This window comes from Mytilus edulis, chromosome 7, assembly GCF_963676685.1.
Source record: "Mytilus edulis chromosome 7, xbMytEdul2.2, whole genome shotgun sequence".
In the NCBI taxonomy this organism is placed as follows: Eukaryota; Metazoa; Mollusca; class Bivalvia; order Mytilida; family Mytilidae; genus Mytilus; species Mytilus edulis.
In genome coordinates this window covers 72,876,184-72,889,419 of record NC_092350.1, presented here as the reverse complement: position 1 = coordinate 72,889,419, position 13,236 = coordinate 72,876,184, and the positions used below count along the sequence as shown (strand labels likewise).

The 13,236-nt window shown below is 31.8% G+C and overlaps 1 protein-coding gene across 1 annotated transcript; it reads left to right on the top strand.

The window, feature by feature from the left end:
* The first annotated feature begins 4,018 nt into the window (after positions 1 to 4,018).
* Positions 4,019 to 7,626, top strand: LOC139483419 (uncharacterized). The gene is made up of 3 exons (XM_071267439.1): positions 4,019 to 4,042; positions 5,931 to 6,093; positions 6,392 to 7,626. The coding sequence occupies exons 1-3, from the start codon at positions 4,019 to 4,021 to the stop codon at positions 7,624 to 7,626; spliced, it is 1,422 nt and encodes a 473-aa protein (XP_071123540.1).
* The last annotated feature ends 5,610 nt before the right edge of the window (positions 7,627 to 13,236 follow it).

Below are 13,236 nucleotides of genomic sequence, written 5' to 3'. Positions count from 1 at the left end.
GGAGTTATTGTCCCTAATTGACTACAATTACCGGTATGTGATCGGGAAATGGACGTTACCGTACAGTCATGCCACATCTTTATATTTGAAAAGACGAACACACATATGTGCAATATGTGCAAGAGGGCTGTGATAGAATAAAACATTTATATCATTATACTTTTTTTTATACTAAAATGAATTTCTGACATGATCATAACAACTTATTGTTGAATGAACACAAAATGATTATGAAAATAAAGAAATTTTCCCGAGCTTGATCTACTGGACAAAAAATACCAAACGATTCCATAAATTATTTGTTTGATCAAAGATGCTTAGAATGTTTATGTCATACAATAAGATAGAACGCAGTATTATATTCACCAAATTACCTCCCCACGAGGCACAATGCACATTACACCGTACAGTCATGCCACATCTTTATATTTGAAAAGACAGTAACCTTACGAAAACACATATGTGCAATATGTGCAAGAGGGCTATTATAGAAAAAAAAACATTTATATCATTATACGGTTATATACTAAAATGAATTTGTGACATGATCATTACAACTTATAATTGAATGAACACAAAATGATTATGAAAAAAACTATTTTTCCTGAGCTTGATCTACTTGACAAAAAATACCAAACGATTCGATAAATTATTTGTTTGCACAAATATGCTTAGAATGTTTATGTCATACAATAAAATAGAACGCAGTATTATATTCACCAAATTACCTCCCCACGAGGCACAATGCACATATACACAATATAATTTTAATCATTTGCAGAACAATGGTTTATTCTATCTAAACAATAAACACGTAATAAACAAACAAACAAAAAACACAAAAGAAACAACAATTTAGAATAATACATAAAGCAAGTAGAAAGAAGACAGAAGATGTTGAATTTAGAAAATAGCACAGATATTATCAAATAATTTGAAAAAAAGTTTATCATGAGGTATACTCATACTGTAAATTACATTCCATAATTGATATTAAGACTGATTTTCAGTATGCATTAAGAGGCAATGCGCATGCTTAACGGATAAAATTATTTTATTTACTTCAGATCAGTCGACTCACATACATTCCATATTTAAGGTATGTTCAAATATTTTTATTTTTTTTATTTTATTCGTACTTTGCATAATGATTTTTTCAATCAGCCGACCAAAAATCAAGCACCAAGAAAATGATTAATAAAAAATCCTGAAAGTACAAATTACTGTTCCGTCGCTATGGCACAAAGGGATTAATCATATCGTTAATATATATGAACAAATCAAAAAGCAAATTCTCTTTTAAGATCCACAACTGTTTATGAATAGGACTTTTTTTTTAAATCTTTCAAAGTATTTTTAAAAATCACTAACTTGAAATTTTCTGGAAATTCATGTTGTTTGTGTAACTCTTAGAATAATTTTGCTTACTCGTACCGTAACCGAACATCTCCGTACAAAATGTGGATGTCCTATCTCGTTCGAAATTTTTCCACATCCAAACTTCCAACCTAAGTCTTGATATGGTAGAATTTAGTAAAAGTTCAAAGTAATTTGACGTAACGAAATCTCTAACATTGATAACATTCATTTAAAATCAAGACATCACTAAAGACACAAGCATAACGAACGAATTGTGATATATTATATACACGAGAAGATGTTTCCAAAGGAATATAACTGTCGCAGTTTCACTATATGTTGTGATATAACATCAGTGTCCCTGGTTAGTGGTGGGTTGTGCACAAACAAACATGTTTAGCCCCGACACTTTCTATATGTGTATGTCCCAAGTAACGGACCTGTAATTTTGTAACTATCGTTAAAGACTGTCTGTCATACTTGTTTTTCGTGTATTCTTTTGTCATATAAGGTCGTATGTTTTTCTGATTAGAATTGTTTCACGTTTTGTAATGGCATGACCTTTTATAGGGCTTTCTTTTTTATAGTTTAAGACTCACATACGATCTATTGTTGCTTACATCCACGTTTTGAAAGCTGATGAATAGTTCATAATCAAAACACATCTCAATATGTTATATACATACACTGAGAGATTTGAAATATATCAACTTATTTAGTATATACTTTTGAAAATATTGACACGCATAATTCGTGATGCGTTTGATATTAATAATCAATATCTTAAGTTTTCTACTCAAAATAATAATTTATTGTCATGAAATATGATTAGTTACCTTGTCATGTTTAATATATTTTAATTACAGTTACATAAGCAAAATTTCCGGTTTCCTGTTTGGGTCTAGATTTTATGAAAATCCCATCACGAGTTTTATGAATAGTTATTGCCTCAAAATACTAAATTCAGGTCATTAAATTTTGTACATTTCCCTATACAATCATGCTTGCATTGTTTCATATATAATTATATTGTAATAAAGGATTTTGTTATATTCATAACATTAGTATAAAAACTTCCTACTTTGACTTTTTTATTACAAAACTATGAAATGAGCCCAAAATAACACGTTTCCATCAATATCAAAATGAAAGACTTCGAGTTCATTAATTAGCATGACATTTTGAACACAAAAACACTCAAGTAGAAATTTTATTTTCTCTCAGCCTTTTCTACTTGATTCACTCGACTATGTGACATCAGTAACCAATTGAAAACAAATATTTCTCATGGATTAATATGAAGCAAAATATTTGAACAAGCAAATTCACAGAAATTCCTGCAGCCAGGTAAAATCTTCGTTTGTTTCTTTTCAAAGAAAAATAATTAAATTATCTTAATATAATTGTTATGAAATGAATTATATAAGATACATTTGTATTCATCAACTATAAAAAAAAAAAAACCATTTCAATGGTTTGAATGTTGAATATATATTTGATTGGTAAACGAAATACTTGTCGAGCGGTATTTTCAGATAAACACAATGAATGGTTCCGTATAAACGCAGCTTATAGCTGAGGTACAGAAGTTAAAGGGAAACTTCGCAAAAAAATCAAAAATTGATATTATGTTTATTCTGTATAAAAATGCTCAAATTCATAGGTATTAAAGTTTTATTCTGCTAGATAAGAGATCACCATCGATTTTAAATTTAGAGTATCAATTCTCTCCGGTCGGCCATTTTGTCACCTTGTCCGATTTGCAGTCGCGATATGTCTAAGGACCAGAACTACAGTAACCCGATGTAGTCGTAATTGCGTGTCGATATCTCGTCAATCGTACGGTTGTTTTATCCGACTAGTTAACTTGATACGGAAAATTTTCTTTTTTTTTTAATAACCATGATCTGTTATTTTAAGACTGATAATATAGGAATTAGTGAAAAAGTCAAAATTTCAAATCATAAATAAGTCTTCCGTGAAACTTGAATTGTTTTCGGCAATCTAATTAGTTCATAATTCTTTTATGTAATAAATTAACTTTATTCAAATAAATTAGGATCTTCGCTCCACTGATCACCCGCATGGCTAAAGGTATTACTCCCAAAGGTATTGTAGGGGGTGTGAGGTGACACGTCCAGGTATTCAAGCGACTTCCTGTCGAGTTTGCAAATTCATGCATCGTTTCACTTCTTAGTGTATTGATAAGTGTACACGGCCGATAACTTATAACTTTCCATTTTGAACTATTAGGTGTATAATATACATCTCTATCTTGCGTGTCCGAAAGTGATATAATATATAGTCATTACTAAACATATACGCTTGTTTATGAATAACATTTCTGGTTAAAAGAAAATTATTTATAAAAATATAAATAATACCAAAAAAAAAACAACAGATCTGATGAAATAAAAAAAAAAATCCAAGAGTAAATTTGGTAAAATGTAATATATACTCGTTGTCAATGGTGAAGGACAGATTGGAACATACCAGAAATATATTGATTTAAAAAAAGGTACGCACTTGTCGACCATTCGTATATACACCTGGATTATAAGTTACGGAACTATAGCGCAAATTAAAATATATACATTTATACATAGAACATAAGAAAGAATAATATATTTTGCGTAAATTGGGGTAAAAGTTTTGTAAAATGAAAAGTCCACGTATGCCAACAGTAAGTAATCATCAAATGTCGATAGATTATTGTATACCAAACGAAGAAGGAGAAGAAGAAGAGATTTAAACACAGGTCGATATATAACTTTATTTGGCTCATCGAAGTTATGGACATTTATAATTCAATTAGATTGTTCTCGAAAAAAGGAAGAAATTCGTCTTCGTCACAATTGTTCCAAAATGCATGTAATATATACGCCACTGGAAGTACACTTATACCGAGGGAAAACTATAGAGTATCAAAGTTTCAAATCAATTTCGGGATTTATTTTCTCTCTAGATATTCAATGACAGCAATTTAAAGAAACTGCTTGTCCGCTTTAGTGGTATTCTTGCCAGTTGAAACAGACTTATAATTACATTAAAATTGGGAAGGATGACATTAAATTCGTTGTCTTTTTTTATACATCGTTCGTCAAATAGCTAAAGTATTATATATAGTTACGGTGTGAGACGAAGAGTATTTTAAGAAGGACATATTCCCGATTATGTATAAATTTTGTTGATGTTTTTCACACTTGAAAAGCATATCTGTTCGTAATTTGTCGATTCCATTCCAATTAGATCCTTTAATTTCCTGTCAATTTTTTTAAACATTTTTCTTTTTAAATATCTGAAGTCTTCATGTGTTGTCAGATTTAAAATATTTTGATGAGCACATTAATTTCTAAATAGGTAATTAAAGATCACTTTGGATGGACTAAAATATATAATTGCAATTGTTAATGATCTGTTTGAAATATTTAAGGCTGCCGATCCTTATTTGAAATAGTACAATTTTTAGTTCATAAACTCGTGTTTAGAAGGCTATTTTTATTTATAAATTCTTCAATTAAAATAATTCAGTGTTTTATCGTTACTAAAGTAATCAAAAGTCATAATTCATTAAAAAGTGATCTTATGCGAAATATAAAAATATACAACAGCTATCCAGTTATTGTGCGATCTTATTATTCCCGTTAATTAATTATTTTTTTTTTTTACATTCATGTGTCTGAAATTTTGTCGGAGTCCCGTTTACAATTATGTTGTTCACACCTGAATGCCAGTGAACCGTGACGCCTAGATTTCACTGAATGAGGATCAAAGGATTAGAATTACATAATGCTAATCTTTTAATTACCTTGAGTTAACCTACGCATTCAACATTCTTTAGGTGTCACAAAACAATACACATTTTATTTCCACCGTACAAGCAAGTGAAAATGTTTGCTGTAATGAAGCAAAAACGTCAGAATACAAACATGTATTTTTAATACACTATTGATCATGTCAATTTCATATGTTTGTTTAAAGTATTTGTACAAAACAAATCATAAAAATGTTCTATGTATGAATTAATTTTATTATTAAAATTCGTTTTAAAATATCCACACGATCTAATTTTAAAAGTTGCATGGCTATCACTTATTTTTCGTTGGTTAATAGCTACACCAAAAGTCGTCGATGCGCTTTAAATCGCGTAATTAGATTGTTAACGAACAAGACTTAAATGAGATATTTTCACTCCCGGCATGCATCAAAGACTAAAACTACGTCACATAAGTCAGGAAGCTTCAAGAAATAAAATTAATAATTCCCAATTTTCTTCTTTATTAGATTTCATATCAAAATAAAACTTGGTGAATATGTTTTTTATGGTATTATGAACATAATAAGATGATAAGTGAAAAATCGCGAATTATCCCTTTAAGTAAAATATAAATGTCCAAATTCCATTGCGGTGTCAAAATTTGCACTCATCTGCATAACGAAAAAAAGATGCAAAAGTATAGGGAACTGCACTACCCATCATAAATCGATATTTTTTTTTTATAAAAATAAATCTAAATAAAACCATATGTGCTTGTTTATATATTTTTTTTAAAGTGTTTATTTGTTTTCAGGCCATGGCTACCTCGTTTGAAAATTGTTGTATTTGTGATTTGCGAATTATTCAAAAGTTGTCTGTTGTTTGGTGCACTGATTGTAACGAAGGATTGTGCCAAGAATGCAGAGAACACCATAGCTTATCTAAGGCCTCACGAAACCACACTGTTTTTCCTATTGGTAAATATGAAACGTTGCCAGCTTTTATTGAAAACATAAAACTGCACTGCCATGAGCACGGTGAGAAATATTTATTGTTTTGCAAAGAGCATAACAAATGTGTTTGTAGAAAATGTGTTGTTTCAGAAAAGCACAGAAAATGCAAAGAAATATCCCCCTTGAAGATGTCGTTAAAAATGTTAAAACATCTGTAGCTTTTACAGAAATCATGTCCTCACTTCAGGAAATGAAAGGTAACGTTGCTCTTATTCTGGAAGACAGACGAATGAATATGTACTCAAAATATCATCTTCAATAGAGAGAATCGAATCCGATATTTCTGTCACTCGACAGCAGTTAAACCACCATCTAGATAAACTACAAGACCATTTTGTTGCTGAACTGACCAAAGCTGTGGAAAATTCAACTAAACATATACAGAGCTTCATTCTGGCCTTGACTAAAAAGCAAAGGGATATCGAGGAATGGATAGAAGATGTAGAAAGCATCAAGAAAAATGCAACAGATAAGCAAACATTTTTAGGGATGACGAATTTAGAAACCAAACTAAATAAAACAAGTAACGACTTGCAGTCTTGGATTGACGGTAACCATTTGTCTCAAACCGTAGGTTCTTTCCACTTGGACACTTTATTACATGATATAATCAACGAAAGAACTAAGTTTGGAAAAGTTGTCGTGCATGCCATGCCTAGTAAATTAGCATTAAAAAGACGAATGCTTGGTCAGGCTCAAATGATAAAAGTGAATGCAAAATCTAAAAGTTCTTTAGAGCATATGACACTGAAATTGAAAGCAAAAATGAGCACTAATGCCTTCAATGTGTCAGGCTGTTGTATTTTGCCAAATGGAAACTTGGTAGTGTCAAATTATGACCCTTCGTATTTGATATTGATCGCAACTGATGGAAAAACAGAGAATAAAATTATCAGCATCATGCAAACAATCATTGATGTTACATGTGTTGACAATGACACTGTTGCCGTAATATCATATACACAGAAAAATATTGAACTAATTAGCCTGAAATCTGGGAAAACAATCAAGACTATCAGTACGTCTGACCCTGCTATCTGCTTAACTTACACTGAAGGCACCTTTATAGTCTGCCTCGAGAACGGACAAATGAAAGAGTTTCGGTTAGAGGATAACAAGACAAATAATATTAGCAGTACGGTGGTGTCAAGAAGTATTACCGAACTAAACAACACTCTTTATTCTGTAAAGAAAGATACTAATACGATTGTGTGTCATAACAGAAACGGGGAAGTATTGTGGACATTTACAGACGAAGAGATTCTACAAAAACCGAGAGGCATCACAGTAGATATCCTTGGAAATGTTATAGTCGCCGGGGTCGAATCAAACAACGTTATTGCAATATCCTCTGATGGCACAATGCACAAAATTCTCCTGTCGAAAACAGACTTATGTGGTTCTCCTTGGGCAGTTTCCTTCAACAACAAATTAAAATATTTGCTTGTTTCTAACGACAAAGATGGTCGAGCATTTCTGTACAGCGTTAACTATTGATAAACTTAACCCATGCCTTGATTTGTTTTAATGAATTTTAATTAAATAAAAGCTTTTTTTATGTTCTATTCTTTTAAATAGAAAATACGTAACATTCCATTTAAACAAAAATTGCCACCATTTCTTCAGAGCTTTAGTATTTTATTATTTGTGCTTCATATGAAATGTCTGCATTTTTTTCCGTACAAATTCAAAGGAGTATAACACGTCAAAATATGTGATTGGTTTTTCGTTGTCATATCACAAACACACATTGAAGTCAACCAAATTTTGATTCCAGTGTCAACAAGATTTTTTTTTAAAATCTTGAAAAATAGTCTTAACACATTAAGCACAGGTAAAACTAGACAACACTGAGCAACAAAAATGAAGTTACTAAGAGTGTTAAATAAAGTGTTAAAATTATTTGTAGGATGTCTTATTTCTATTTCCAATTAATTTCCATCGTTTTTATTTGCTTACATGTTCGTATCCAGGGTAAACTAACAAGTGCAGTTAATTTGTTTTGGTTTATCAGTAAGGACTCTCGGTGTTTTACATAATATAAATGATTAAAGCTTTTCTATCAATAGATGTTTAGATTAAAGTATTTTCGAGTGCACCTTAAAGCTGGGGTCACTCATTCACGATTTTTACTGCCGTCCTTGACAGAACCATTCCCGATTAAAATGTGTCAAAAGTCTGATCAAGATCCTGTGAATCGTTGATGAAAATTCAAACTTTAATTAAAATTTGTAAAAAATATATTTTATCACGGCAACAATCAGATATTGTTCAGGAAGCGTCGATATTCAACCGTTTCCATGCGAATTTGTCCCGATGATCCCGTTCTCAATCCGCTTCTAATCCGATTTATATCTTTTGCATGGTAAAATTCGACCGAGTCTGTCACGAAGGCGTCCCGATTCTACCGAGTGTAATCAGACAGAGATCAGACAGTGTCCAGACAGTGAACCGACGCTGACGAAAGTTATCTGTTCGAAAACTGTCGACATACTCGGGATGATGTACTATCGGAACATAATCCTATTACGGTTCGCTCCATCGTATTGCAAACGGCTTTATCGGGTCTCAGTCGTATTGTATTCTGTATTTGTCGGCAATCTGACGTGGGTATCATTGACGAATTTCATATTAATAATGGGGTTGTTCCGGAACGGTTTCGGCAAAGACGGTTCGCAATCGACTAGATCTGGATGCAATCTGGACTCAATCGGCAGAAAAACAGCACTGAACAATTTCTCCAGATCATTCCCGTTCCACCGGACCCCGTGCAGAAAACACCGAACATTGTTAGGATTTTGATCTGATACATCAGAATCTATCACGACATAGTCACGCTTGTAATCCGACTAGACAACATTGGCTGAGTTTCCCCGAATGTTACGGAACGCACCTAACTGTCGGGGTGCTTCGCCGAACTATCCGGACCATTTCCGACCCGTAGGAATCTGTAACAAACTTAAACGACTGCGTTCAGACAATGATAGGACATTCCAAATAATTGAGGATAGTAATCCGACTTTTTCACTTTTCGTGTCTTATCGCTGTGTGATCTCAAACGGGAGCAATAATCGGCAATGTGTGAACCCCGCATTATAAACAAGTTTGTATCGAAATGCGCGGTTGATTAAAGTTGTTATTTCTTTACCTGTAATTAGTAAATGAAGTAGATATTTTATTATTTCGGCCGCTTCATCTTTTAATGCCAAGGTCTGTATAAGAGTTAATCAATATTTTGGTTTGATTAAAACAGCCGTGCTTTATTTATATTGATAAGGGCTTACGGGTTTATTATACCCCGCTGTCTGAATAAGACACTGCAACTTGTTTTGAGTAAATCCGATACGCTTTATTTCTCAGGGTGATTCTTCGTTACTTTATTTTGTCCTGTTTTATCTAAAGTCCCCTTCTAAATATAGAGTCTATTCCACAGCATGCTGTTTTATGTGTACATTGTTGACTTTGATACTTCATATTGTTATTGCAATTTACATGTATTGATATCTTGAGGGACCTTTTTACATTGTAAAATTTTACTTATCATAGTCTCGATCTCTTCAGCCATGGAGACTCATGGCCCAGTGGTTCGAACCTTTATGTGGTTTTCATTTTAAAGTCGGAAATATCAAGTAGATTTGTGTTTCGGAAATTAATTAAGATCAATTGCGCTTGATTAAATATAATTGTCCGATTGCAGCTATTCAATTTACAGTTATCTTATATAGATATTGAACATCAAAGTCCATGATCTGTATACGTATTGTTCGAGTATATTGTATATTTTTACACACGATAAAAAGGTACAATGTAGAAAATACGTGTAGCTTTAGATGCTGACTTAACATTACGGACTTTACCAGATAAAACAAACAGATAAAAAAAATAGGATATTTGATTCAAAGCAAATATACTAAGGTCGCACCGTCTCCTGTTACAATATAATGGAATTTCAAACTATAATTTAGTAAAGTTTTAACTTTAGTATGCATTATATTCTTTAAAATACCATTGCCATGTGGTTGTCCCGAATAGTATACCAATATTTGTATAAATGATCATGTTAAATTGAAAACTTACCTGACGTTGAAAAAATATTTCGATCACGAATGTTATTTATGCGTTTGTTATTATCTTTACTCATCATTTTTTAATTAAATATTTCGTTAGCAGAGGTTTCTGACAAAATCAGTTACTATGATCATAGACATATCTTATACAGTTACGATTATCTTTCAAGTTATTTGTACACAAGTTACGACTATCGTTCTTTGGAGTAACGATGATCATCCGTAAATTTTCAATGGCTATTATTTCGGTAAAAAGGTCAAATATGATATTAAGAACACATACATACAACAGTACCGGACATATCAACCCTAGCGGCTGAGTAATTCTTTAAAACAATGCGTGTACACGGAGAAATTACAAAATGACGATTTTTACCTTTTTTGGGCTCCGCCATGTTGGGATCACCCTAACTGCAGTTACGGTGGTCAGTTTAACACCAGTGGTCATTGATATATCAGTTAAACTGTTTGTCTTTAAGATATGTTATTTATTTCATTTTTAAGTTATCTTACCTGTTGCTATATCATGTGATTAACGAAAAATGACGTATTATTTACTTCCTTTTACAGGAGATTGAATTTATTAAATTCGATGAACTTAGTTACTCTTCTAATGTTTTATTGAAATCGAGGTATGTACTAGACTTATTGCTACCAAAGTTAATCATTCTATATGTTAAACAACAGAATATTCTAACTTACTCATTGTTTTGCTTGATTTAGCACATAGATGACACAGTGGGGCGTGCACCCATAAAATGCACTGAACAAATTCATGAAAATAGACAAGTTAAGGTTAATTTTTTCCTAAAATAATATTCAAACTATGTAAATAAACTCATCATAGATACCAGGACTAAATTTTGTATATACACCAGACGCGCGTTTCGTCTACAAAAGACTCATCAGTGACGCTCGAATCCAAAAATGTTAAAAAGGCCAAATAAAGTACGAAGTTGAAAAGCATTGAGGACCAAAATTCATAAAAGTTTTGCAAAATACAGCTGGGGTTATCTATGCCTGAGGTAGAAAAACCTTAGTATTTCAAAAATTCAAAATTTTGTGAACAGTAGATTTATAAATATAACCATATCAATGATAATTCATGTCAGCACAAGTGCTGACTACTGGGCTGGTGATACCCTCGGGGAAATAAATCTCCAACAGCAGTGGCATCGACTTAGTGGTAGTAAATAAACTCATCATAGATACCCGGACTAAATTTTGTATATACGCCAGACGCGCGTTTAGTCTACAAAAGACTCATCAGTGACGCCCGAATCCAAAAAAGTTAAAAAGGCCAAATAAAATACGACGTTGAAGAGCATTAAGGACCAAAATTCCTAAAAGTTTTGCCAAAAACAGCTGAGGTAATCTATGCCTGAGGTAAAAAGCCTTAGTATTTCAAAAATTCAAAATTTTGTGAACAGTAAATTTATAAATATAACCATATCAATAACAAAAAACTAATCATCATATTCCCTAACAAAACCAAATTGATGATCTGTAGTCAAAACGCTGTCGTCAACAATAGACATGGATCTATATTATTTGTCAAGATCTCTTTTTGCTATATAAAGATAACACATCAATCGTATAAATTTAACCTTCTGACATTACATATTTCTGCCATCATCATTTAATTCAACATATAAATGATTAGTTTCAAACAACGAATACAATTGTCCAAGTTGAAATAACTATGTCAAGAATAATTCGAGTTTTAACTATTTTGAAATATCAAAATTATTCGGTTTTATCATACTAGAAAGGATTATAGGTAAACTATATCTAAAAAATAATAATTAAAAGGTGTATATGTTCAATGATTATTCGTGATCTTGTTATTTCTTCAGTGACCATAAGTAAAGTCCAACATTTTTTTTTTATATTTCATAATGAATTCTTGGGAAGCGTTCTTGGCCATCTAACAGGGTTCATGTGGGAGTGACATCATTTACATACTTTATAAATATGTATACTCTATTTTCTGTAAGTAAGATAAGTTTCTCTGTTTCTGTAAGTTTGAAGTCCAAACTACACGAGAATCGTCAATGCCGTTGCTGACTATGCTATGTGGTGATTTACAGTTACATATTGTTGCCAACTTGTATGTCTTTTGATGTTTGGTTAGGAGCGGTTGGGAGTTGTCTTATTGGCAATTATACCAAATCCTCTAATTTTCATATTAGGTTCATAACCGTATATGAGTCAAATTATATACGAGGTTAAGGGCATACACTATATTATTATTGTATATATTTCGTTATAGATGACATGATTTATTTGACTACAAAACATGGAAATATAATGAGGGAAAATAAAATGTCGCAGTACTTATATTTTATATTATTATTCTCATTATGATGAGGACTTTTTACAACTAGAAAAAGAAATAAACATTTTTTCTAAAAAAGGCAAAATTATACTTTTATGAGACTTTAATTCTAGAACTGGAGATACATTAGACTATATTAAAGTCATAAGAAACCTCAAATAAAAAAAAAAAATATGCATATGTTTTTTTAAAACTAAATGGATAGTTTTCATTATACAACTTATGTACCTATACTTTTTTCTGAGGAAAATTCTTTAATTTGTCCACATTTAGAAGAAGTTTACTTATTTTTAATTGCTTGCTTCCAGGAAGTAATTCGCCGACACATTTTCCGTATGCATAGTGACCCGAGCGTAACCCTCCTCGTAAAAATCCGGTGACCAAAATACGCATGGATCTGTCATTGAAATAAACAAATATCTGATTATACATGTTAAAAACGTGTTCAATACCCATGCATTTTGTGATTTGTTTACTATAAGGTGAAAATCGGTAAAACTCGGCCTCAAAACACGGCATTTAATGAACAGCCATATTTTTTAAATCATGACAAACAGAGAGAAAAAAATCGACGACTATATGATATATTTGCGAAAATAATGATAAAATCGTGCACAGAGGACTAAGTTTATGATGTATACATGCATTGGTTCAAGAATTGGACAAACATTATTTTTCACCACTCACTCGTTTCATATGACT

What these genes read in the sequence shown, in the direction of transcription:
- LOC139483419 (XM_071267439.1), top strand. Translation starts at nt 4,019, where the DNA reads ATGAAAAGTCCACGTATGCCAACA. An exon ending in AAAGTCCACGTATGCCAACA is followed by an intron (nt 4,043 to 5,930) that starts GTAAGTAATCAT and finishes ATTTGTTTTCAG; the next exon opens with GCCATGGCTACCTCGTTTGA. An exon ending in CCACACTGTTTTTCCTATTG is followed by an intron (nt 6,094 to 6,391) that starts GTAAATATGAAA and finishes CATCTTCAATAG; the next exon opens with AGAGAATCGAATCCGATATT.